Here is a 26,544-nt window from a genome sequence, read left to right as displayed (position 1 = left end):
ACTAAAAAGATAAAATTCAGAAATCATCTGTTTGATGACAGTAGAAGGTTCCTGAAGTAATGAGAAGTAGAGGGACTCCAGAAAGATTCCATAAAGGGAAGAACCTAGGAAAGGTAAGCTGTTCTTCTACAGCTATTTTCACCCTGGAGGCATCTGCTGATTCTGAACACAGGCAGAAAGATGTAAAAATCAAGGCTAGGAGTCAGATGAACTAGCAGAGTTTCCCCTCAGCACTTTGGTTAGATACTGGAGCTGCATGAAGCATTAGGCTAGAAACGTAAGCAGAAAGCTTCTTTAAAAACGTGGCATGGAGTTTCTGTTGGTTTTGTGTGTGTGTGTGTGTGTGTGTGTGTGTGTGTGTGTGTGTGTGTGTTTGTAGTTTTGAGAAACAAAGATTAGAGTTTGGAACTTGTTAGGGGAAAGAGTTCTGCAGAATACACCAGACTCCCAGTAGAAAGTCCTAGAGAACCAAGGGCAAACAAGGGGCAGACTGAGACTTTCCAGGGCTGCAAAACAGCCTTGACTCAACAAAATGGTTGGTTAAGGTGATCAGTCACAACTCTGTCTGCCTAGTGGAAGGAATGATAGACTTTCTCTGCAGGAAATAATATCACCTGGACCTCTTTGTTTTTTTGTTTTTGTTTTTTCAACGTTTATTTATTTTTGGGACAGAGAGAGACAGAGCATGAACGGGGGAGGGGCAGAGAGAGAGGGAGACACAGAATCGGAAACAGGCTCCAGGCTCCGAGCCATCAGCCCAGAGCCTGACGCGGGGCTCGAACTCACGGACCGCGAGATCGTGACCTGGCTGAAGTTGGATGCTTAACCGACTGCGCCACCTAGGCGCCCCCTCTTTGTTTTTTTTATACATAATGTTTATCGCTCAATAAAAATTACCAGGCATACTCATAGGCACGACCGCATGACCAAAAACCAAGTGAAAGAACAGACTACAGAAACAAATCCACAGCTTATCCCTATGTTGAAAGTCAGCTGATAAGGACTTTAAAATAATGATAATTAAAAAAAAATAATAATATGTTTAAGGACAGAGAGGATACTATGGACAAAATAAATAAAATGATGAATTTCACCAGGGATTTAGATAAATAACAAAGAATCAAATGGAAATTCTCCACAGAAAAACATACCATTAAAATGTCAACAGACATTAAGTGGAAGATTAAATATAACAAAAGACTGGATCAGTGAACTAGAACATCTAAAACACAGAAAGAAACGAAACATAGAAAGTAACAAAAACCAAAACATAGATATAAAAAATAAAAAACCTAGAAAAGATCCCTGAAAACACATGGGACTCAGTGAAAAAAAAATCTAACATTTGTGTAATCAGAATCTTAAAAGGAAAAGAAACATAGAATGAGGTAGAAGCAATATTTGAAGCAGTAATAGCCAGGAAAACTCCCCAAACTGGTGAAAGTTATCAATCTACAGATTCAAGAAGTTCTGTGCACTCCAAGCAGAACAAATTCAAGGAAAACTACACCTACATAACTCATGGTAAGACTGGTGAAGCCAAGGAGAAAAATCTTAAATGCAGCCAGAGAAAAAAAAGACAATTTTTCCAAGGAACAACAAAAATATTTACAGCTGACTTTTCCACAGGAATGATGGAAGTCAGAACACAATGGATTGACAGCTCTAAAGTACTAAAAGAAAATAACTACCAACTTATAATTCTATACCAGCAGAAATATACTTCAAAAATGAAAGTAAAATAAAGATGTTTTCTAGGCAAAAACACAGAATTTATCCTCAGCAAATATGCACTTAAAAAACTATTAAGAAGAGGTCTACAGACACAAGGAAAATGATTCTAGGGGGAAACATGAAATTGTAGAAAGTAATGAAGAGCAACAGGAAAAGTAAATATGTGAGTAAATATAAATGAGTACTGACTTAGTAAAATAATAATGTGATATCATGCGGGGCTTCAATGTATATAGAATTAAAATGCATGCAACAAAATGCAAAAGGCTAAAGGGTATAAAAGCAGTGAACATGTTCTAAGATTCTAATATTATCAGAGATGTAGTGAAAGTGATCATTTGTATTATTCTGTAGTTAAGTCAAGGTGCATGTTGCCATCTCTTGGGTAACCAGTCATAAAGTAGTAAAAAGATCCAATTATTCCAAAAGAAGATACTAAAGTCTATAGGAACTCTGCTTTTCATTGCTCCTGTGAAGCTCTAGGGTGATGGGAAGGGGAAGAGAGGCTTTTTTACCCAGGCAGAGGTTTTGTCTTAACAGCTGAACATATTACGCAGTGGTAGTTTTTGGTATTTGAACCCTAAAGATCCTCCTGCAGGCAGCCCCTCCCAGTTTCCCACCCTAGCCAAGTACCTTTCTCTGGAACACCTCTATTTGTTCATCCACCCCCACCCACCCACTCATTCATGCCCAAGATAAATTCCTACTGAGGGGTTCCTGGCACTGTCTTAGGGACTAGGCCTATAGAAAGAAGCCAGGAACAATCCCAGCCCGCAACAAACTCACACTCTTTTGAAACATAATGAAACTAGACCTTCCTCAAACTTTAACATGCAGACAAGTCATCTAGGATCCTGTAGGTCCAAGAAAGGCCTGGAGATTCTGCATTTATAACAACCCCCCAGGTGAAACAGATGCTGCTGATCTGAGGAATGCACTTTGAGTGACAAGGAATTAAACAGCTAAAATACAGACTGACAAGTGCCATGATGAAATTGTAGCTCAGAGAGGTGAAAGAGCTCACGGAAACTCCCAAGTGGACCAAGTCACTGGTATGTGACCTTAGACATATCTAACTCCAAAGCTCATGTACGCTCTTTCGTTCCTCCTCTAGTGAGAAGGGAGGGCATGGTGGAAGGGGGGTGGAGTGGGCTTTCAATCCAGCTTCAGGGAAAAACTGCCCAGGCTGGATCTTAGTGGATGAGCAGGGGTTTGTTTAGCAAAGAAGCAGGGCCAGGAGAAGGTTCCTAGTGCAGCGACTGGCATAAAAACAAAAGGGGTAAGTGCTCTGGATTGGAAAGGTTGGCTTTTAGTGCCAATCCCACCACTTATGGGCTTTATAATTTGGACAACTCAATAGGGCTGTGCCTCGATTTCCTCAACCACAAGATGGAGATGATCATAATAGCACCTGCCTCATTGGGTCGGTGTTGAGAATTAAATGAGATGGTGTGTATAAGGGGCTTATACCAGCACTGTGCCACATAAATGTTGGTTCTGATTATCATAGTTGTTGCTCAATGCAATGGATGAGTAATGGAAGGAACAAGGGTATTTCAGGCAGAATGATTCATTTGCCTGGAGCTGGCCTGTCAGGGCAGGGGACTGAGAGACATCACAGTTATTGCCCATCAGGACTGATAGATGAACTATTTAATGCCCTTTCTGGGTGAGGAAGGGCCTATGTGTATTTTTAGACACACAGCCCAAGGTTTGAAGGACAACCAAAGCACCCACTACCTGAGAGCACCTTCACATCTCTTGGCTCACCTCCTCCTAATGCCTCCAGAAGGTATCGGGACTCATCATTCCCATTCTACAAGTAGGGAAACTGAGGCCCAGAGAAGTAGAGGCATATTTGCCAACTCTCTCTCTGGGTAGAGGAGGCAGACAGGCCAATACTCCCTGGTCAGTACTCTTTCCAGAAAGCCCTCTAGGCACCATCTCAGGAGAAAAATCAATATCCAAGACTTCTTAGGCAAAAGCCCTGGGATTTCCTACCTCCTCCAAAGCTTTCATGTTCATTAACCATCAGCACTGATCAAGAAAAGGGGCTTTTTCAGCTGTCAGAGTGACAGTGAGGATGTATCTGGCTCTGCCCCTGATTCAGGAAGAAAGACTTCCTAGGGAGAAGTTTCAGGGGAGGTGATCTGGGGTTTATGAGAAAGAAGCACTCGAAAGACAATTTCCTACCCTAACACAGCCCTTTCCTGATATACACAAGGACAAACAGACACTGCGTGCAGCTGGACCTCCTACCTACCTAGTAGACTGCTTGGCCAGCATGGCCACGTAGGTGACCACAAAGCTCTGAAACTTGGCCCGCTGCTCCTCCCAGCGATCGTCCACTGAGTAGTAGTTGGGCAGGGGTGCTCCAAAGAGGATCTCGCTGCGCAGTAGGGAGCTCTTGAGGTTTTCTGCAGAGAGGCCCTCGTCCACATACCAGTAGAACTCGGGGTGAGTCATGGCCAGCTCTAGGGAGCCTGCAGGGGCAGGGGTGGTGGCCCAAGGAGCTCAGAGGGCAGCTCCCCACAGCCCTCCATCAACATCATCCTGTCCTCCTTGCTAATCTCACTCCTTTCTAAGGAGGTGGCACTCCCCCTCAGGCTGCCTCCAGCTGTCTCAAATGGAACAGAGCAACGGTTTAAAGAACTCACTGCCCAAGAGCAGCAGTCCCCCAGACCTGCTCAGGCAGCCCCCAATAAATTCACATTTTATTTGCATGTGAACCTCACCTAATTCCAAGGCTCAGTCTTTGCAGCCCTCGAGTTCCATCTTTCCATTACAGTCTTCATTCATCTGCCTAGAATCCTGCCCGTGTGCCCCTTAGAAGGCACACCCAAGCACCCAAGCCCCACCCCACGACCATTCTCTAGCCCACCCCACCTTTCAAGTCTCATCCCTAAATTACTACAAACTAACCCCACCTTGGTCTCCCTTCAACTTGTCTCTCTCCCCTATCTTCCTCTGATTAGATGCCCGGTCCTCTAACCACACCTGGGTTTCCCTCTAACCAACCTCATGCCCAAGCCCTACCCCACCCATTCTTTAACTGGCCAGTTTCCCACAATCCAGGTCTGCATCCAAACCTTCCTTGCCTCTCTCAGATCCCATCTCACATCCTACCCTGCTGCCAGCCCTTCGCTGTATCACCTTCAGGTCACGCCCAGCAGGCAGCTCGAGCCTGAGTCTGCCTACGGTGGAGTCCCACCCCATTCTCCTTCAGGTGTGAGTCCATGGCCAAATTTCCCATGGGTCTCTAAAGTACCTTCTCTCAATCTCATGAAGACCCGCCCTCAGCCTCACTGAGGCCCCGCCCCTTATAAGCCCCACCCACCCAAGGGCTCCACCCCTTACAAGGCCCTCCCCAGCAGGCTGTGTCCCCAGCCACACACAAGTCTGCTCACCCCGGATGTCGGCCAGGTCCTGGCCCATGCCATCATAGTAGATCTTGCCGCCTCTCTCAGTGGGGAAGAAGTAGGTCATGAGCGAGCTGGGTGGGGAGCAGTAGGAGTAGGACCCTAGTGGAAGGTCCTTGAGCACCTCATGGGGTTTCCAGCAGAACTCCCGGAAGCCCGGGTGGTCCATGATCTTGCGCTCAATCTCGTGGATTGTGACCAGCCGCTCACTGGTGAAAATGTTGCGCTCTGCGTCGCCACGGGCCAGGAAAATGAGCTCAATGCGCCAGTGCGCATGCGTCTGGGTGTTGGCGCTCACATAAGAACGTGAGTAGTCCCAGCGCGAGGCACCCCTGCGGGCTCGGCTCTGATTGGCCGCAGCCACAGCACGGGGCGGGGTGCTGGGTTGGCACCGTCCATTCTTCTGCATCCCCTGGTTCGTTGGGCCTTCACTCTGGTTGGCTGCCAGATCCACCAGGGTTGGGGCCTCCCGCCGAAGACGCCCACTCCGATTGGCTGCTGGTTTCTGGTCTGCGGAAGTGTCAGGGGATGTGCCTGGACCACGCCTTGGGGCCGCAAAGACTGCCCGTGGGGGCCTGGTGACCGGTCGAGAGTGGTTGCCCAGATGCAGCTGCTGCAGCTGCTCTGAGATAAGGCGCTGGAGCGTCTCAGAAGTGAAGTCAGCCAAGTCGCGCCGGTTGCGCCCCCAGGACCCAAACTGGGACTTAAGCGCCAGCGCGAGGGCATCAAAACGCTGGGAGGCCTCATGGTTGCGGATCTCAAAGGCGTTGTAGGAGATGTCAATGTCCAGCGGCGGGTAGTAGAGGAACATGAAGGCCGACAGGGCCATGGGGATGCTGCAGCCCAGGAAGAGCACCAGCCCTGCACAGCAGGGATTTGTGAAAGCCCAGCCCAGGGTGCTCCAGAAGCCCGAGGCGGGCGGCCGGGAAGGCAAGGTCCAGCTCCTCCAGCAACACTGCCCTCCTTTCCCAGCTCGGGGCCCTGGCTTCTGGGCCCTCCTAAAGGCCTCACCGGTTGCTTCCTCCTCTTCCTGCTCCTCCTCTAGCCACACATCTTGCAGCAAGGGGTCATCCTCCGAGTCCATAGCCTACAGGAGAGGGAGAGGGTCAGCAGGCTAGAGAGAGGGAGAAGACGGCGCCCTGTGGCTGCAGTCGCCCAGCCCTGGGTGTTAGACCCGTCCACAAATACTGCAATGGAATTGCATCGCGTGGGCATGTAACTCAACTGAACTTCATCACTTGTACACGAAACAAAGAAAAATATGTTACTGGTCCATCACCTCCCCTACCTAGATCTTGGCTTTGGAGGCCACAGGAAAGGGAGAATCACAGCCCGTTTGCAAACAGAAGAGACATTCCTCCCATGTGTAAGGGATACTGGGGCGGGGAGGGGGGGCTGGACTCTGACTACACACGATTTCTCAACTTCCTCTTCATGCTTTGATTCTAGAACTCATGGCCAACAGGAGGCGTTACTCCACTGCCATCACTTCTACTTATAGTTAGCAACTCTAAAGTAGATCTCCCCTATGACCCAGCAATAGCACTGCTAGGAATTTACCCAAGGGATACAGGAGTGCTGATGCATAGGGGCACTTGTACCCCAATGTTTATAGCAGCACTTTCAACAGTGGCCAAATTATGGAAAGAGCTTAAATGTCCATCAACTGACGAATGGATAAAGAAATTGTGGTTTAAATACACAATGGAATACTACGTGGCAATGAGAAAGAATGAAATCTGGCCTTTTGTAGCAACGTGAATGGAACTGGAGAGTGTTATGCTGAGTGAAATATGTCATACAGAGAAAGACAGATACCATATGTTTTCACTCTTATGTGGATCTTTAGAAACTTAACAGAAGACCATGGGGGAGGGGGAGGGGGAAAAAGTTAGAGAGGGAGGGAGGCAAACCATAAGAGACTCTTAAAAACTGAGAATAAACAGGGTTGATGGGGGGGTGGGAGGGAGGGGAAAGTGGGTGATGGGCATTGAGGAGGGCACCTGTTGGGATGACCACTGGCTGTTGTATGGAAACAATTTGACAATACGTTTCATATGAAAAATAAATAAAGTACCTTCTGAAGTATCAGGGTAAGAGGAAAGAACGTGGTCTTTGGAATCGGAGTTTGGGTCCTGGTAAGGTGAACGTTGGCAAGGCAGTAAACCTCTCTGAACATCAATTCGTCATCTATAAAGAGGTGGCCACTCCTGCCTCACACAGTTGTGAGGAGGGCTGCAGTCTGGGTAGTATATTAGTTACTATCTGTCACATAAGCAGATTTCTTTGCTCCCCTCTGGGGGCTGTAATGTGCCTAGCAGTCGCCCATAGATGGGGCTGTGCCAGAGCTGTCATAGCTCTCCTCAAGAACTCTCAATAGCTCCCCACCCCCTCTTTGGGACACTGCAGCTGCAGCCACTGTTTGTCAGGCTCAGGCCACTTAACATGCAGCGCCAGCAACATCAAACCTTTGGGCACGAGCAGGGGCCAGGCATCTGTCTCCCCAAGACTTGGGCACAAGCAGCAGGAGGGCCTGGCAGGAGAGGGCAGCCCGGGCAGCCTGAGGACTCCTGCAGGGTGGCCCGAAGGCAGGAGGCCTTCCGGCATCCCCGGGCATGGCCTGTTCCCCTTGTCCCTCCTGTCCTCAGTTTGGACGGGGAGAGACTCATTATCCAGTTAGACGCCAGGCAGCGAGAAGAGGAAGCTAATTATACCAGAGCTGGCTAATTAATGCTGCCTTTCCTATTAACATTCTCTAGAGTGCTCCATTTCAATTAGACGGTCTGTCCGGGAAGAGAGGGGGCTGCCGTCAGCCCAGAGAAAGTGAGGAAGAGAGGGTGAGGGGAAGGAGGGAAACAGAGACAGAGAGGCAGGAAACGGGAGAGATGAGAGACAGAGACAGTTGGGAAGAGGAGACAGAGAGGAGAGGGGAATTGAGTGGGGGGTGGGCAGACAGAGATGCAAAAAGGGAAACAGAGAGGAGGGTGGGAGAAGAGGAGGGCAAAGCAGAAAACTTGAAAGGGAGAGAGGCCTGGAGGGGATGGGAACCGCTCCTGTAATATGCAAGAGTCCTATCCTATGATGAGATCATTAAACTTCCCATTTGCGATGCCCTAAAGCATTCTGGCCGAGGGGATGCCATATGCTCCCAGGACCAATTTGTGTTAGCAGGAACTCCTGAGTGTGAACCAGAGGCAGCTCAGACTCACCCCATGTCCAAGGGTAGAACTAAGTCTGCATGTGGAGGTGGGGGCAGGTGGGAGCTTCGCCCCCACTCCCAGCCTTGGAAGGAGGATGCTGATGGCAATATGGTGGAGAGAGAGGGACAAAGGCTACTTCTGCCTCTTTTTCTGGGGTCCACCCACCCTGTCCCCAGCCTCAGCCTGCCTTTCAAGATGTATAGTTTACGGTATGTTGATATGTGAGCGGGGGTCCAAGGCCAGGATTCTGGGTCACGGCAGCACTTCCTGAGTGATTTGGGGGATCCTGCTGTTGCACCGGCGATGCCATTCCCTTCCCCAGGAGTCTAATGCATCTTTCAAGGTCTTGCTCAAGTGTCACCTCTGACAAGAAGCCTTCCCAGATCTGAAGCCCCCAGCGACCCATCTAAACTTCTCACCACACTTAGGGGGTACAAATTACTCAGGGACAAGGAGGGAGAGGCAATATAGTAGGACATTAAGAGCTAAGGCTTTGGAGGCAGACAGATCTGGATGTCGGTCCCAGCTATACAATTTAGAGCAGGCGATGTATCCTTTCTGACCCTCAGTTTTCTCATCTATAAAATGGGGCTACGAGTAGTCATCATCACAGAGGTGATCAGATGATGTACACAGCAGGCTGACCACAGTGCCTGGTACATGTAAGTGCTTGGGAAATGACTGCTCTGTTCTTTTATACTCTGCTCCTCCACCAAGGCTGTGAAATGGAAGACTCACATGGCTCATTGCATTTGCCAAAGATGATCACAGCAATATCTCTCGTCTCATGTGCTTTTCTCATGGTATGACTGAGACTTCTCCCATCAAGAAGTAATGTCTGCATTCCTTCCCCTTGAATCCAGGAGTGTGGGGGCTGTGACTGCAGCAGAAGTGGCTCTGAGACTTCTGAGGCTTGGCAAATGGAGAGGCAAGCTTCCCCCCGGCTCTCTTGGGACGCTTTGTCCTTGGAGCCCAGCTGCCATGCAGAGAGGAGGCCCAAACTAGCACAGGCAGGGAGACCACATGTGGGAGCTCCTGCTGACAGCCGGCATCAACCGTCAGATATGTGAGTAAAGACACCACCGGCCAAGGAGTAATCCAAGCCTTCGTGTCTTCCCGGATGAGACCCAAGTACCATGGAGGAGAGCTAAGCCACTGTCTCTTGTACCCTGTCCTGACCCACAGAGTCCAGGAGCATAATACACTGGTTGTCATACATCACTAAGTTTGGGGGATGATTGATTACATACTAACAGTAACTGAATGATTATAATGGGTCCCTGTCCCTTATGTTTGACTCTGTGCCCTGCAGACAACATTTTCTGGATTGAAGTGCCCAGAAAATTGGGCACAGCCATTCTGCCTCCCAGTGAGAGCCCCACAGCCGGGTGGACATGAACTCCAAGAGAGCAGGGACTTGGCTGTCATGTTCCCTGCTGGGGTTCTGGGTTTCGGATAATTGTCGAATGAGGAAAGGTAAAGGAATCTCTGGAGAATCTGGGTTAGGTATTAGAACTTCCCCCCGGGACAGAGGATGATCACCAAACAATATAAACATGCAGCCGAGAGTATGGTTTCTTCTGCCTGGGGTGGGGAGGATCTTGAAGAGGGTGAAACGGACAAACAAGAAGTGGACTCGATGAGTTCTTTGTCTCTCATGCCTCCCACCCCCACTCTTGTCTTCTCTACCTCTGGAAAGAAAAGCTGCCACGTGGGAAATGACACCAGATTGGTGGTTGACCACCACAGCTGCAGGCCTGGCTCAGCCATCAGCTTTCTGTGTGGCCCTGGGCCTGTCCAACCGGTCCTGGGGCCCTGTCTCCCCCATCTGGCATTGGGATGGTAAAGCCTCAGGTCCCTCTAGTGGTGACTCCCGCTGAGCTACAGAGAAGCCCTGGTCTGCAGGCCAGCGAGGGTGGGTGGGGTCTGAGAGACCCTCAGCAAACCCAGGGAGGCCTCAGCTCGCAGGTGGGGTCTGACAGCAGCACCTCAGTGGACAACCACCTCCTCGGGCTTTTCCACAGGGTGGGCAGCAAATTGCACATTTCTTTTCCCTTCTCAAATGATGAGAATTGATTAGCCGAGCAAGGAGCTCCAGCTGCTCCATGGAAAGGCACTAAGGACAGCTTATGAGGGACCCGTCATGAGCCGACTTCCATTATGCCTTCACGGTCTTCATCATGGTGGGCCTGCTCAGTGCCCAACGTCCTCTCTGCCCTCCCCTGTCTCTCTCTGTCTCTGTCTCTCCTACATACACACACACACACACACTCAGAGATGGTCAGAATTGAACTCTGAGCCTCTCAGGGGCCCAGGAGACAAGGTGGAGACATCCACAAAAAAAGGTCTCCCTTCTCTTGGGGGAATCAAGAGGGGCAGGTGCCTGAAAGGGAATGGTAGGCCCTGGGGGGCCCAGAGGGAGGAACCTGGCCCAGTGTTAAGGGTCAGGCATGGGGCAATCCAAAGCCACATTTGAAGCATAATCTCAATATTATAACAGAAAAAAAAAAAGTTCCACATGCATTAAAAGAAAAAAAAAAAACACTTACAATGGTTATCTCTACCTGGGAGGATTATGGGTAATTTTCATTTTCTCCTTTATACTTGTTTATTTCCAATTTTTCTGCAATGATCAGGTGTAGCCTCACTTTTAGAATGAGAAAAAAAAAACTTATTTAAAAATAGAATGTGTGTGTATGTGTGTGGAAGGGATTTTGTGAACAGCCTCCGACTCTTTGAGGAGTTAGGATAATAGGGCCTGGGAGGAGGGTTCTGTCCCCAAAGGAGAGCAAATGCGGAGGGGGGGGGGGTGACTGAGTTGCAGCAGGAGAGACCCTGGTTAGAAAACAGAAGGTCCTGGAAGAGAGGCAGCTGGCAAAGGCCAATGAGTGAGTGAATGTGGAAATCTCCTGTTCTCCTGAGATAAAGAGAGGGGTCTTTTTTTTTTTAAGCTTATTTATTTTGAGAGAGAGAGAGAGAACAAGCAGGGGAGGGGTACAGAGAGAAGTAGAGACAGAATCCCATGCAGGCGCCACACTGTCAGCGAGGAGCCCCAAGCGGGGCTCAAACCCATGAACTGTCAGATCATGACCTGAGTCAAAATCAAGAGTTGGAGGCTTAACCGACAAGCCACCCAGGTGACCCGAGAGGGGTCTTTTAAAATGAACAGGGAGGGGCACCTGGGTGGCTCAGTCGTGTCTGACTTCAGCTCAGGTCATGATCTCACGGTCCGTGAGTTCAAGCCCCACATCAGGCTCTGTGCTGACAGCTCAGAGCCTGGAGCCTGCTTCGGACTCTGTGTCTCCTTCTCTCTCTGCCCCTCACCTACTCGTGCTCTCTTTCTCTCTCTCTCTCTCTGTCAAAAATAAGTAAACATTAAAATTTTTCTTTAATGATCATGTCCCAGAAGGGGCATCAGAGCACAGGCAGTCCAATCCCTTTGTCTTCCAGATAGGGACACTGAGACCAGGCAAAGAGAAGGGACTCACCCAAGGTCTCATTTCAGTGGCAGAGCCAGGACTCTGGCTTGAAGGAGTGCTCAGTCTGCTCCATCGGTAGATTCTGGGGGACTTCTTGGCAGTCCCTGGGAGCCACCATGCCCGGAGAAGACAGCACGTGCTTCCAAAGAGCCAAATAGGGAAGCGACTTTTAAGGTCTAGGGAAAGAGGCCTTCTTCAAGTCCCAAGCCAGATGGACCCGCCCCCCAACCTGGACAGAATGGGGCTTTGGTGGGAGGCGATGTTGCCTCAAAGACCCCCTCGACCCAGTTCTTGCTCTCCTGCAGCATGGCTCCCAGGGATATGGCCCCACGCCAGAGCCTGCCTGCAGCGCTGGTTACAACGTCCCTCCTTCCCGTGATGGGTGACAGAAACATTCCTTCTTCATTCCCTTATCCCAGCCAGACTACTAAAAGTCACATTAGACATGCAGATTCAACTTCAAATACATACATGTATATATAATTTAACGGCAATTAGGAGCTAATCAGCTTTTTCTTCCTGTCTCGGGGTGTTTTGCCTCCCTGGTGCGGCGCTGGTCCTCAGAAACATCTTGGGGTTTTTGATTCTTCTACCCTTCGGCTGAGAGATGTGCGTGCAAGTTCAAAATGAGACAGTTGGAGTTGAACGGTCCCATTCTCCCCTGACACTGAAGTGGGGGACATCGTGTCCTTCTCTGCTTCCTGGTTCTGGGTCGGCGCCTTTGGGTGAATTCAGCTCATCTGAGGCGGAGAAGGGCGGACAGGAGAAGGGAGAGACCTCCTGGGCAGCAGTGTCCTAATGCCCTATCGGCTGATGCCCCGTCTTCCCTCCAGATGCCCCAGCTACGTGCCTTCCATCCTGAATTCCCAGCCCTTCTCCAAGACCTGGGCACTCCATCTCAGGCCAGGAGGCTATAGGAGCAGTGGAGACATGGTGGTAAAATTGGGGCCAAATCACCCAGATGGGGTGAAGCTAAAAGCCCCACTAACTCACTGCAGAAACTCTGCCACCCATTCAGATAATCACAATCTAGGGGCGCCTGGGTGGCGCAGTCGGTTAAGCGTCCGACTTCAGCCAGGTCACGATCTCGCGGTCCGTGAGTTCGAGCCCCGCGTCGGGCTCTGGGCTGATGGCTCAGAGCCTGGAGCCTGTTTCCGATTCTGTGTCTCCCTCTCTCTCTGCCCCTCCCCCGTTCATGCTCTGTCTCTCTCTGTCCCAAAAATAAATAAACGTTGAAAAAAAAAATTAAAAAAAAAAAAAAGATAATCACAATCTAATAATTAGCTGTGTGTCTGCGAGGTCCAGGTACTCTCTCCACCCTCCCTCATACACCAGCCCTGCGAGGGAGGCGGTAGGAGCGTCCTCATTTAACAGAAGAATAAACAGAGAGGTTAAGTGACTCCCTTATGGTCACACAGCGAATAAGGGGTGAAACTAGAGTTTGAACCTCAGGTCTACGGATTCTGAAGCCCATGGTCATTTCTGCATTCCAGGTGGCCCGTCAGTGTCTTGAGAGCTGAGGTGGCAATACCCATTGAAAAAACCCACTGCTCTTTAGCAAGCCTGCACTAGCACTGCAAGACCTAAAAATCACTCTGCTTTCAGTACCTGTCAGCTCAAGGCATGACTTAAAGGAAGTCCCCATCAGTCTCGGAAGCCTAGCCGTCCCTCCAATGGGAACATGGGTGTGTTGGTTACCTTTGTGTGGCTGGGCCATGGGATGCCCAGACGTTGGACCAAACATGATCCTGGATATGGAGCCTGAGGAAAGCAGAGGACCACCCCCCCCCCCCACAATGTGGGCCTCATCCCATCAGTTGAAGACCTGACTAGAATAAAAGGGCCGGGTAAGACGGGGCTTCTGCTGACTGCTAGAGCTGAAGCATTAGTCTTTTCCAGCCTTCAGACTCAGTCTCAGACATCGGCTCTTCCTGGGTCTCAAGCCTGCTGGATTTCGGACAGGAACTTACATCATCTGCTTCCCTTTGGGCTCAGATTGGAACTATCATCGGCTCTCCTGGGTCTCCAGCTTGCTGCCTGTGGACCTTGGGATTTCTTAGTCTCCAAACTCATGTGAGCCAATTCATCTATCTATCTATCTATCTATCTATCCATCCATCAGCCTACATCCTATTGGTTCCATTTCTTTCTAATACAGTTTTCTCAGAAGGAAAGTGGGGGTGAGGCAGGAGCCCCATCCCAGCAGTTAGATCCTAGAGGTCTTTCTTCAAGAAGCCCCAAGTCCTACCCAGAATCTCAAATAAATGGCAAAAGAGCCAGGCAATGCCCTCCAAATCCGTAGAGGGAGGGGCATGGTTGGGAGGCTCTCAGGGCGTGTCTGAACCCTTCCCTCAGCAAGAAGGTCCCCCATCTACCCCCCCCAACCGCCCCCTCCCCCAGGCCTGAGGAAACCTGGCTTTGCAGCTGTAGCTGAAGCTCGCACGTGCCCCTACCCCCCTTCAGACCCCCTGCCCCTCAAGAAACACCATATCCTCATTAGCTAAATGTGCCAGCAGAGGGCAGGAAGTTCAGAAGGACACATGTGACCACTTCTCACAAAGCAAATCTGGGCTTATTTATAGGAAGGCAGAAGGGGTGGGAGGGAGGGAGTCAGCAGGGGCTCTGCAGTGAGCCTGTCCAGGCCCCGTGTTCCCCAGACCGGGGCCGGCTGCGGAGACAGAGTACATGAAGGACAGCCGGCCTCCCGGGGTTGACAGCTGGTGAGGAAACTGGGCACTGACTCGCAAGCCCAACAGCTCAATATATATCAGGCAAACAAGCTTTGCTCTGGTCAATATATCACCCGGGGAATGTCCCAGCCAGCACCAGAGGAATCCAGTATTAATGGTCACCAGAGCATTGCCACCTTCCGCCGTTCTGTGTGTTCTCTCTAGTGGGCTCAGGGGAACAGAACTGGCCTCCCCCCAATGCTAAGAAGGATCTGAGGTACCAAGAGCATCAGGGCCTGATTTTGGTGGGGGGCAGTGGGGAGCTAAGCATGGATTTTGCAGTCAGATACACCTGGAGTCAGACCCTGGCTCTGCCGCTGGCTGGGCGCCTGGGGTTTCGGTTTCCCCATCTGTGAAATGGCGATGGTGACACCTGCTTACTGAGTCACACAGCTGCTGGTGCGATCAGTATGAGCTTCAGAGATGGGAAGAACCCTAAATCCGGCCCCGGCTCCTGTCAGGGCTGTGCGTTCAGGGCTGTACGTTGGCCGGAGCTGCCTCTTTCATTCTCTACGACCTTGGCCCTCAGATGTTAACATGGGTCATTCACCAGGTGCGCTTGTTCAAGTGCAAACTTCTGGGCCAGACACCAGATCCAGTCATTCAGACTCTCGGGGGGGGGGGGGGGGCAAGGCCCAGGAATCTAGTGACACCACCTCCCCGGGTGATTCTGTTGCAGGTGGCCCGGGAGTATTCCTTGAAAGACTCTGCTGTCCTGGTCACCTTCCCCAGCTCCCCGTGGTTTCTTCCGGCAGGTGGTCTAGCCTTTGGCACTCCCTTTCCTGCGGCTCATGCCTGCCTCTCTGCAGGCTCACCACACCCCTGGGGGGCCCTGTGGATGGACTCAGGGCTCACTCCTCTAAGCGCCTCTTCCTCCAGCTGTGAGGAGGGAAGAGATGACGGCATCTGGGCCAGGAACAGGACTTTATGTCCAGAGAGAGGGACACAGGCCGCCCAGATCTGCCAACCAGCTCTTCAACCAGCAGTGAAAGAAAACAGCAGGCCAAGGGCTTACTCTCTGGCAGAAGCTGTGGGAGGGGCCTGGGCAGGGAGCTTCGCATCCACCAGGCACTGCCGTGTGCCCAGCACTGGGCACTTTACTTATGTCCTCTCTGGTCCAGCCTCAGCTCTATGAGGCAGTGTGCAGGGGTGGGGCGGGGATGCGGGCCTCTGCAGGCCCAATGTCAGAGCCCATCATTTTAGCCTCTGTGCTCTACTGCTAAGAGGGATTCCACCCAGACTGCCCCACTCTACACCTCTTGCCCCTCCCCCACACCTCTTGCCGCCTAGGAACTCAGACCTCATAGCCCAGACCCATCAGTCCGGACTCCTGGAGCCCTCCAGGCGACCTTGGCATCTCTGAAGAAGAGGCAATGAAAGCTTAATAAAACCAGCAACACTTACAGAGGCCGTAAAATACAGCCAGGCCCCCAGGCATCCCTTGCTTGAAGGGTCAGAAGGTTCCTGAAAACCCTCACTACATGCTCTGGCCAACCTGTCTGCCTCCCACCACCTCTTCCCCACTCCCTGGTCCCAAGTCCTGGCTGCTGTCTGGACTTCAGTGCCCACAGGGCCCAGTAGCCAATCAGCTCCCCAGCCCCAGACCGCTAGGTTAATAAAAAATAAAAAGATTCCCACAAAACACGACCAATAACCATGGCCATAAAAGCCAAATTGGATTCCTTCGTGGATGATGAGCTTGGGGTCCTTCTCTGTCTCCGAGACCTGATTAACAAATATGTAAAACGATTCCCCTATCATCTCTGGCTCCAGCCAGCTCTCCCTGCAGCTCCAAGCTCAGGGACAAGGAACGAGGCAGAAGCGGGGGGATGTGTATCTAGGGCAGAAGAAGCAGCCCTCTGGGCCTCGGCACTGGCCTGCTGTGTGACTCAGAACAAGTCACTTAATACCTCTGGATGGCGGTCCCCCACCTGGGGAGAGACGCTCTCACACCCTCGCCCTTTGTGTTCTCGGCCTCTGCCCAAGAGGGGGACACAAAGGAAAGGCAGAGGGCTGCCCTTCACCCCATCCAGAAGCTGTTGTATGACTGGGGGAGGGGGAAATGCTGGGAGGGTCCTGCTCTGACACCAGCCAAGCAGTACGTCCTAGGTGCCATCAGCTTTGCTGGGACACAGCAGGTGGCTGGCCACCTGTCAGTAATCAGCTCTGGGGGAGGCTTTGGAAACTGTATCCCCACCCCCCCCCCAGAGCCCCCAGACCACATCTGTGGGCCCAAGGACATTGCAAGACCCTTCTCAGCCCCACACCACGAAAGACAAGCATGGAGGTAAATTGGAACACAAAAGATAAAAAGCACATAATACGAAGTGCTCAGACCACAGAGAGGCTACCACGACTGGCTTGGGATGGAGCTCCAGGGAGGCTGTACCCCAGCCTGACTGCCAGGAAAAAAACAGGGAGAGCCCTTAGGGTAAATGTCCCCTCTGAGCACTCCGAGCTTCCCCAGCCCCTGCTGCTGACGCTTGCGGAGGGCCAAGGAGGCCAGCACCGGCCGAAAGCACAGGAAGGAGATGCTGGACGCTGCTCAGACCCTGCGTCCCCAAGACAGAGCCAGCCCTGCTCCTGCCCCTCACATCCTGGGGGATGCGTCTACGCAGCATCTTATAGCTTGTAGATCATTTTCACGTGGGGTTTCAAGTCCTAGGACTTATTTCCAATTTGCAAACAAGAACTGAGGCTAAAAGAAGTAAAGGGATTTCTTTGAACCGGATTTCTGATAAGCTCGGCACTCTCCTCACTATATTGGACTTTATTTGAGCCTTACATGTTTGAAACTCTCCGAGTTCTGGAATCAGTCCTCCTGATCCCTGCTGGTGTGCACACAGGTGAGCGCCTTCTCCATCTCCCTCAGTCTTTCTCAGGGTCCGCACCCCCCGCCCCCCAAAGAGTCATCCTGGCCACAGCCTAGGCACAGCTCAGGCCCCAGGGAAGGGAGGAGAGGAGCATCTGGGACTAGCAAGTGAGTTCATCGACTTGAGTGTCTAGGTAGAAATGCACCTTCAGTGCCCACACCAGTCAGTGGCTCCAGGGAAGGGCTTCCTGGCTACACTGATGATGACAATTCGGGTGCCTATAGTGGGGAGTGGCACAGAGGCCCCCGACAGGGTGGGGAGTCTGACACGGGCTCTCGACCTCACCCCACACCCCGTGATGGTGCAGCTGTCTACAGAGACAGGAATTAAGGGTCCACCCTGAGCAGGCAGAGCAGAGGGCCCCGGGATAAAGAGCAGATCTCTAAGCATCCTTCCTCAACTCCGCTGCCTTTCCCAGGAGATTCTGGGCCCCAGCAACTGGCTGTGGCTCCCAGCTGCGGGGACCACAAGAGACCCCAGTGAAGTTACCTGGACTCAAGAATCCCAGTCCCTTTCCGCCCCACACCACCCCTGCTCAGTGGTGCAGTATCACCCTAAGTCAGTGGGAATCCCCACCCCAAATCCTTCCACAGTAACGGGGCTCTGTCTCCTCCTTGCTTGTGATCTCAGGCTAGTCTTCCTTCCTTGGTCTCAGTTTGCCCTTTGTCAAATGGGAGGGCTGGTCGCAATGAGATTTTAGATACCTTCCAGTTCTGTCATTCGGAGACCCCAAAAGGCCAGGAGACAGAAGTGTGACAAGTGCACATCAGCTGTGCAGCCTCTGGGTTTCAATCCCTGCCACAGCCAGGAGCCAGAGGACACCTGTGACCGGAGGGTCCTGCAGAATGGGATGGGGGTGGGGCACACAGTGAGGCGCCAAGGTTCAAGGACTCAGACTATCTCTCCCTGATCCTGTGCTGAAGGGTGTTCCAGGGGACAAGAACAGGTCCCTTCCCTTTGTCAGTACTTGGGGTCAGGCTCTGCCAGATCAAGGTCCTGGCTGTGAAAGTCTGCCAGCCCCACTTACCAATTCTACATTTACCCATTCATTCATTCATTCATTGTCTTAATTCATTCACCTGATGGTGCTTGCTGTAAAATAAAGAGTTTCCAGGGCACCTGGGCGGCTCAGTTGGTTAAATGTCCGACTCTCTTGGTTTCCGCTCAAGTTATGATCTCACGGTTCATGAGTTCAAGCCCCACATCAGGCTCTGCAATGACAGTGCAGATCCTACTTGGGATTCTCTCTCTCTCTCTCTCTCTCTCTCTTCCTCTCCTGCTCTCTCTTTCTAAAAAATAAATAAATAAACCTTTTAAAAAATGGTCGAAACAGTAAATTAAAACTAAACTAAAGACTTTCTGTTAAATTACCTTTATCTTCAACTCCTTTTCTCCAGAAGACTCTATGAACCTTCCCACCCCGGATCTATTCTCATGGTCATTAATGCCCAAGAGCACCTCTTGGCTGACATGTCCCTGCTCATCACAAATTCCTGGCTCTGTTACTCTGGAACCATCTGCTCAAAGCCTCTGGAAAACAGGGTCAGAAAGTCAGGAGCCCTTGCAAGGAACGTGCAGATGTTACTAGCCTGCAGTGTTCTTCACCAGTCAGCTTCTCCCCAGCTTCTTCAGTTGAAGAAGGGAAGGAGGGGTCTTCTCCTCTGGCCGCTGACACTTTTCCAAAGCCTGACTTCTCTCTAGCTTAGCCTAATGTGTCTCAGGCCTGGATGGCAGAGAGGAACCAAAACCAACATTCTGCCTTTGTGAAGCCACAAGATGATGCTTTAAAACCAGCAAATACTTTTCACCCAGGGATCTCATACATGCAGTCATGTCCAGAGGGATTTGAGTCCCAGCTGTGTCTACATGGCATGAAAAGGGGAAACATCTGGAAGAAAGGCAGGCAAGTCCCGCCAGTCTGCCAGATGTGGCATGCATATGGACATCTGAAACATGGCCCGCTTGGCTGTTTGGCAGTCAAGAAGCAAGTGGTCAACCCATGTCACCCTGTCAACCGGGACACGGCCCTAGTCCATACGTACAAGTTACTCAGATTACTGAAGGATCCGAAAAGTATTTTGGCTACAATCTTTAGAGACCCACATCAAGATAAAGGCCAAAGAAGGGCCTCGATCATCATCTGGGGTCTGTGCTGAGCCCAGCTTGCCTGTGTCTCAAGCGCCATCACTCACCAGCAACTTGCTTTGTCTCTCTGTGCCTCACATTTCTCATCCTTAAAATGAAATAATAATAGTAATGCTTTGGGGTGCCCGGGGGGCTCAGTCGGTTAATCGTCTGACTCTTGATTTTGTCTCTGGTCATGATCTGACAGTTCGTGGGTTCGAGCCCTATGCTGACAGCACGAAGCCTGTTTGGGATTCTATCTCTCTCTCTGCCCCTCCCTGGCGCTCTCTCTCTCGAAATAAATAAAGAAGCTAAAAAAAAAAAAAAAAGAAAATCCTTTAAAAAAATATCCCCCGTTCATGCTCTGTCTCTCTCTGTCCCAAAAATAAATAAACGTTGAAAAAAAAATTTTTTTAAATAATAGTAATGCCTTCATAGGGCAGGTATGAGGATGAAATTATAACACCCATTAAGCTCTAAGCCCAGTGCCTGGCAAGCAGTAAACATTCCAAATATGTTGGCCATTATTAGAATCACTGTCATCGGGGCTCCTGGGTGGCTCAGTCAGTTGAATGTCTGACTTTGGCTAAGTCGTGATCTCATGGTTTGTGATTTCGAGCCCCGTGTTGTGCTCTGTGCTGACAGCTCAGAGCCTGGAACCTGCTTCAGATTCTGTGTCTCCCTCTCTCTCTGCCCCTCCCCTGCTCATGCTCTGTCTCTCTGTCTCTCTCTCTGTCTCTCTCAAAAATAAATAAATATTGAACTAACCAAATTTTTTAAAAAAAGATTCTTCATCATCATCATCATCATCATCATCATCAGACGGGTCATTCTCCAGAACTCTCCCAGCTAAGAACACAAGAAACCACCCCCAGGACAGTGCAAAGGCCAGTATGGGAGGGACGGACACATACTTCTCCCCCCAAACATCCAAGGACCGCCAGTTTGCCAAACGCTTTGCCCAGCTCAGCCCCATTTAAGCCACCTTCCCCAGAGACAAGGAGATCTCCACATTCTGCTCCATGATAGGAATAGCTTCCAGCCGGCAGTCATGTGTCCTCTAGTAACAAGGTTTGGCAAAGGACATGTCGTCCAGGTGCCAGTATGTGTGTCGGATGCCTCGGGCAGATGGTTGGGCGGGGCCAAGCTTTCCCTACATCCCATCTTCCACCAAGACATCATGCTAGGAAGAGCACCCAGGTGTGCTGTGGGCACCACCGGTGGGAAACTTTCCTCCTGACCCTGGAATGACTGCTTGTTTGGATCATGTCCTCTTCTGAGCCCCAAAGGACAGACACCTGGGTTCCTCTTCTGCTTCTAGTGGGGGACCTAGAGGAGCCATCACTTTCACCCATCACCTCTGCTCCAGGGAGGAGACGCCAGGCGAGGATGGGAGACTCTGGTGAGCCCTCCAAGGACAGAGACAGGCTTTTCCACTTCTGCACCCAGTGCCTGGTGCACAATGGGTCTGCCCAGGCAGACACTTGTGGGATTGCAGGAGTAAGGAGAAGGCTTTTTCTTGTAGAGGAGGTTTCAGCCTCTTCAAACATTAGCACAGCACCTGGCACATGGTCAGTGTTCTGTATTTGCTACTGTTGTCGTTCATGATGATGCATAGGTGGGGACCTGGCCAGGTCGGCAGGGTCAGGTTTGAGCTGGGGGTGCAGGGTGTGGGGGAGAGGACTTGGTGTGAAATTCAGTGAAAGCCAACTGCATTTCACCCCTGCACTTGGAAGAGAAGTATTATCTTTACCGCCTGTATCGGCTCAGATCCTTCTCTAAGGCCAGTTGGATGCTTCCCATACTCAAGGCGGCCAGCCTGGCTCCCTGGCATTTGGGCCTTACCACCAATGTGCTGCGTGATGCTGGGTAACCTACCCCCTCTGAAGTAACCTCCCCATTGGTAGCCCTGGCATGTCACAGAGGTCAACCGTTTTCCTAGTCCAAGCCTCACCGGGGGCTCCTGCCTGAGCCCCTCCACAGGCAGACAGGTTTGAGCTCCCATGGTTGGTGACAATCCAAGATGCAAAGACAAAGCCCCCAGTCCCAGCCCTGGAAACCCATTCTCCCTGAGACAGGGCCAGAGCTAAATTCAGGGGACAGCCCTGCACCTTTAACCCTTGGTGGGGCCAGCAGAGGAATTTACATTCTTTTCAAAACCATCTTGTAAATGGTTTCTTGACAAAAACCATTCATTCAGTGAATGAATGAATGAATGAATGAATGAATACCAGAAACAATGCAGAATCCTGGCCAAAGTAGGGTCTTTTGCTTTATTTGATTAAAATCTGACCCCAGTGTGGCCTCTTTTAGGTGTACAGCTTTAGGAAAGCTTCTTCACTTCTCTGAACCTTGATTTTCCCATATATTAAATGGGAATAATGATCCGTACTCCACGAGAGATGCTTACAAGGTTAAGTGAAATAGTATCTATACATGCTTAGTAGGTAATCAGCAAACGGCAGCCTCATTATCAGCATTGTTATTCTCAGCCTGCTGCTCTGTTTGTAAGGCAGAGGACTGAGGCCATTAGCCTTGAATGATGCCCATTTCCAAAGAGCTCTGATGAGCCTACAGACACACATTAATTGCAGCCCTCCCACCCGTGTGCCTTCCAGCTGGAAGGAGCAGAAGCGGCCGTCTGGTCTCTCCGTGGCCAGGCAGGGAGCTCACTCACCAGGGGAGGCTCGGCCACCTTCTCTGGGCTATCCCGGCAGCACCCGTGCCTCTGGCTTTTGTCGAGCAGCTGGAGTGTGAGCCGCACTGTCTGCCCGTGAAATGCGACTTTCAGAAAACATGCATATTTGTGAGTTGGTGCGTGTTTCTATTTCGGGCCGACACTGCCCTCTTTATTTATTTTCCCTGGGCTTTGCATTTGGAACCCAGCTTGGAAGGGTGTTTTGACAGACTTTGACACCGCTCCGGCTCCTCTGGCAGGAGACATGCTCTGGTGGGGAAGGAGGATTTAAAATGACAATCTTTCTCTCAGCTAGGGTCCATTGACAATCAGACACTCCTGCCTCCTGGCCCAGCCCTGGGTTTCCCCATATTTGGGTGGGGGGCGGAGTAGAAGAGGTACAGGTGAGGAAACAATTTCAAAGAGGGGGAATAAGCCCAAAGAGACTAATCATTGAGCTTCCAAAATCATAATAACACGGCCGTCATTATCAACACCAGTAATGTTACTATCAACTGCTGTCACCACCACCACCACCATTTTTGAGTTCCTATTTTTATGACTGACAGTGGGCTGGAAGACTGCCCTTAGGGAAACCACCTCATCTTTCAGCATCTCACTGTGCTCATCTGTAAAGGTGATTTTGCAGTACTCAGCTCATGGGGCTGTAAGAAGTGGCCACTCAGTCAAATGGCAGCAGTGACTGTCTTGCCTCCTGGTCTCAGGTCTTGGCCAGCTGCCCACGGACATCCGACTTGGTCAAGTCTTAGGGATTTGGGGCTGATTGCCAAGACCCTACCCACCAGGCAGCCCTCTAAAGCTGCTCTCAGCTAGTCCCCTCTCTGTGGTCATTTACAAGCAGCCCAGAATTGACCTTAACTCAAGGAGGAAGGACCTTCACTCAGACAACTCCATCTGCCTTTGGATGACCAGGTGAGTGGAAGGGATGATGAAGAGACCAGAGAGTTGTTTAAATGCTTAAACTGTCAGACAAAAGAGCCTAAACCATGATTCCAAGGCTCTGAGGGGCAGGAGGTCCAGGCTTAAGTTCCTCCATTTCTACTCATTCATTCATTCATTCATTCATTCATTCATTCATTCATCCACTAAGCATCCGCCAGCAGAATCAGTGGTTCATGTAGAAGAAATACTGACAGGAGAATCAATGTCTGCCCCAATGGCGATTGCACTTCAGCAATGTGACCTCAAGAAAGTTACTTGACATCTCTAGCCCTATAAAGGAAATCATCTTAACATCCACTGCTCAGGGGACAGAAAGAATTCACCAGTGGTGGGTGCTTTGGGCAGGGGGGAAGGTACCATAACCCCTGAGGTTAGAACCGTGTTTTCAATCCCACCCACACTCAAGAGTGAGTCGATGTTCCACATCACTAGGACCAAACAGGGACTCTTGAGGGTCCCTTCAGCCAGCCCTGCACCGATGGGAAGCCTGAGGCTCAAGGAAGGGAAGTAACTTGCCCAAGAACACACTGGGAGACTGTGGCCAAGCTGAGACTAGAACCCAGGTCTCCCCACTTCCACTCCAGTGATTCTTCTACCACATCACACTGGGATGCTTCCTCTTCCAACAGAGTTTCTGGAGTTTAAGGGCAATAGCAGAAGAGGTATCAAAGGGCAAGCCAGAACATGGGTACTGGATGCCTCAAAATCCCCATGGAGTGAGGGCTTGCTGTGATTCCACAACAGAGGAATCCCAGCCTGTTGGAGACACTGCGGAGGCTCTGGGGCATCCAGTCCTAGAAACATTCCCAGGGAGGGGCTGGAAGCGGCTGAGGCCATGGGCAGGGAGAGGGGTGCTGTCAGACTTTCAAAGGGAGGGGAGTGGAGGCATGGAGTCTGCCCAGAGAATGGAGTCAGCTCCTCCTAAGGGTCATCTGTGTCCATATGGGAGCAAAGAGTGACTGGATCAGATCCAGGCTGAAGGAAAGTTGGGGAGAGAGTGAAGGCAGCTGGGAAGGAGGAACTGGTGAGAAAGACAAAAAAAAGGGGGGGGGGAGATACACATGGGAGAGGAGAACAGAGCGGGGAAACAAAGAGAAAGTGCAAGCAGAAAATGATGCAGAAAGAGGGGTGTGTACCCTGGTTGTAGGAGATTTGTCTGGAGTACGTTTGAGGAAGGGGAGCAGGCACGGGGGCGGTGAGCAAAGCAAAATGGATTCTGAGGCTAAAACCAAGATTCTGTTAAGGCCAGGCTTCTGCCCAGATTCCACTGGGCCACAGCCTCTTCCTTCCATTTGGCAGATGCCGGGTTTTCTGCTCAGGTCTGCATTGGGGGGGGGGGGGCGGGGGGCAAAGGGGGTAGCTGCTCCTCTACCCCACCCCCCACCCCACCCGGAAGTGTGTGTGTGCACGGGGAGCCCAAGCAGCTCTGTGAATTGCTGGGCACCCCTGTGAGCACCCAGGGGCGAGCTCCGGAGTCTGGGGCTTACTAAGATGTCGGGGAACAGCAGGATCCGGAGTGAAGATGCCCGCCTGGATGCTCGTGCTTGTGGGGAGACCTGAGTGTGTCCACGTGCGAGTGGATCTTCCCTCTGTGTGTGGGCTGTGAATGGATGTATGTTTGCGTGAGTGGACTATGAATCTGTGTGGGGATTGTTTGTGGTCTGTAGATTTGCGTGGGTGTGCGCATGGACTGTGGGTCCGTGAGCTTGCGCGGGGGTTGTGGGTCTCGGAGGCCGCCTCGCGGCGCTGTCCGCGGTGCTGACCCGGGGCTTGGATGGGAGGGGACCTGCGCCCAGCCTCAGGGGGACCGCGGGAATCTGGCGCCGGCTGTGTAGCAGACAGGAACCGAGGAAAGGAAGCCTCCAAGTCTTTCTTGGAGGCGCCTTCTTAGTCCACCTGCGGGTCCCCCCCCCCTACCCCCGGGGGAGTTGGGAAAAGTTCTGCCAGCGGCGGGGTTGGCTCGGGGGACTCCGCGCCAATCGCACCAGGAATCTTACCCCAACCCTCCGCGCCGCTACGGCCCCGCTGCCCACCGCACCTCCACCTTCACTCGCGTTCTCGGCAGGGCACGGGGCTCCCCTATCGCGCTCGGCTTCCACCGCCTGCCCGGTCTGCCCCAGAGCTCCCGCGCGCCCGGCTGGACCTGCAGCCAGGTTCATTGCTTTCCAGGACTCGGGAAACGTCTGGGTGAAAGCATGAGTGCGCTAAGGTAGGGAGTGGATGGAGAGGAGGTCAGTCACCTTTTCCTCCCTCCCACTCTAGCCAGGCCGAGAGCCGGATCCGGGGCGGCTTCAGACTGACTCAACTTTTACGGAATCAGTCATCCACCCGCGAGGACGAGCAGGGGGCCGGAGTGTGAAGCCTCCCGGGAGATCGGAAGCCTCGCCCGTTGTGGACCTCAAACTGGCCCGTGCAGAACGAAGCTGCTCCGGCCCCGTGAGGAGTTGGTGCGGAGCTGGAGCCCGGCCACGGGGGGCCAGCTCCGGGCTCTGCCCACTACCGGCTGGCTTTCCCGGCGGGGGCGGGGTGGGGGGGGGGCGCCAAGGCCTGCACCCAGGGCTGGTTGGAGAGCGAGAGAACTTCACACACAGCCCCGCGCAGGCCGGGGTGGGAGCGGCGCGGAGGGCTTGTCCCTTCCTCCGAGCGAGGCATCCCCCCAGCCCCGACCCGGATGGCGCCCAGGGGCAGTCGCACTCACCTCGGCTGGCCAAGCTGGGCTGGCTGAGCCGCGGCGCGGGAAGGAGGCGCACCGGAGGGGCCGGGGGCTGCGGCCACCCCGCCGTGAGGACTTGTCCCCTCGCGGAAGTCGCAGGGAGATGCTCTTCGTAGCTGCAGGAGGCCCGAGTTCCCCGCTCCGCTCCAGAGAGCGCAGACCGCGCACAGCCTAGTGCTGAGACTGGTCCCCAGCGCGCAACCCGAGCGCTCGGCGCCGCCGCCGCCTTTTATTCGCCGCCCGCCTTTGTTTGGGTCCCGGCTCCTACCACGGGGTATGGGGGTGTCGGGCGCAGGCTCTAGAGCCGCGCCGCCTCCTAGCCACTGGCGCCTCAGGCCTCCACGCCGCCTGGCTTTGCGTCAGTGGCCGGCAAGGGCCTGCGCTCCGCCGCGCACTGCTGTCCCTGGAGCCCGCCGCCAGGCGCCGCCGTGGCCGCCGCTCCCCCTGCGGGAGCCGCGCGGTGGTACAAGCGGGCTCCCATTGCCAGCGGGCGGGGCTGCGGGTGGCGCAGCGACCCCTGGGGGTGGGTCCACGCCTCTGCAAACGGCCCAGGCTGTGCCTCCTGCCCCGCCCCCAAGTTTCGTAGGTTCCCAGGTCTCTTCCCTCGTCTTCGCTCCTCTCCCAGTCCTCGCA

At 52.3% G+C, this 26,544-nt stretch overlaps 1 protein-coding gene across 4 annotated transcripts in view; it reads right to left on the bottom strand.

Annotated features, from left to right (window-relative positions):
- Window positions 1-26,307, bottom strand: part of DISP3 (dispatched RND transporter family member 3) — a 57,983-nt gene extending 31,676 nt beyond the window's left edge. For 2 of the 4 annotated variants that reach the window (XM_045475613.1, XM_045475616.1), the window contains exons 1-3: window positions 25,897-26,306; window positions 5,142-6,240; window positions 3,998-4,217 (exon numbers count right to left, since the gene is read on the bottom strand). In XM_045475613.1, coding sequence (XP_045331569.1) covers window positions 3,998-4,217; window positions 5,142-6,237 — 1,316 coding nt within the window. In that variant the 5' untranslated portion in view covers window positions 6,238-6,240; window positions 25,897-26,306. Of the gene's footprint in view, window positions 1-3,997; window positions 4,218-5,141; window positions 6,241-18,513; window positions 18,618-25,896 lie in introns of those variants that run through there. The other 2 variants (XM_045475615.1, XM_045475614.1) reach the window with 2 other exon arrangements.
- Window positions 26,308-26,544: the final 237 nt, after the last annotated feature.

Source organism: Leopardus geoffroyi, chromosome C1 (genome assembly GCF_018350155.1).
Source record: "Leopardus geoffroyi isolate Oge1 chromosome C1, O.geoffroyi_Oge1_pat1.0, whole genome shotgun sequence".
In the NCBI taxonomy this organism is placed as follows: Eukaryota; Metazoa; Chordata; class Mammalia; order Carnivora; family Felidae; genus Leopardus; species Leopardus geoffroyi.
The sequence above is the reverse complement of the archived record's forward strand: the minus strand, read 5'-3'. Positions and strand labels throughout refer to the sequence as shown.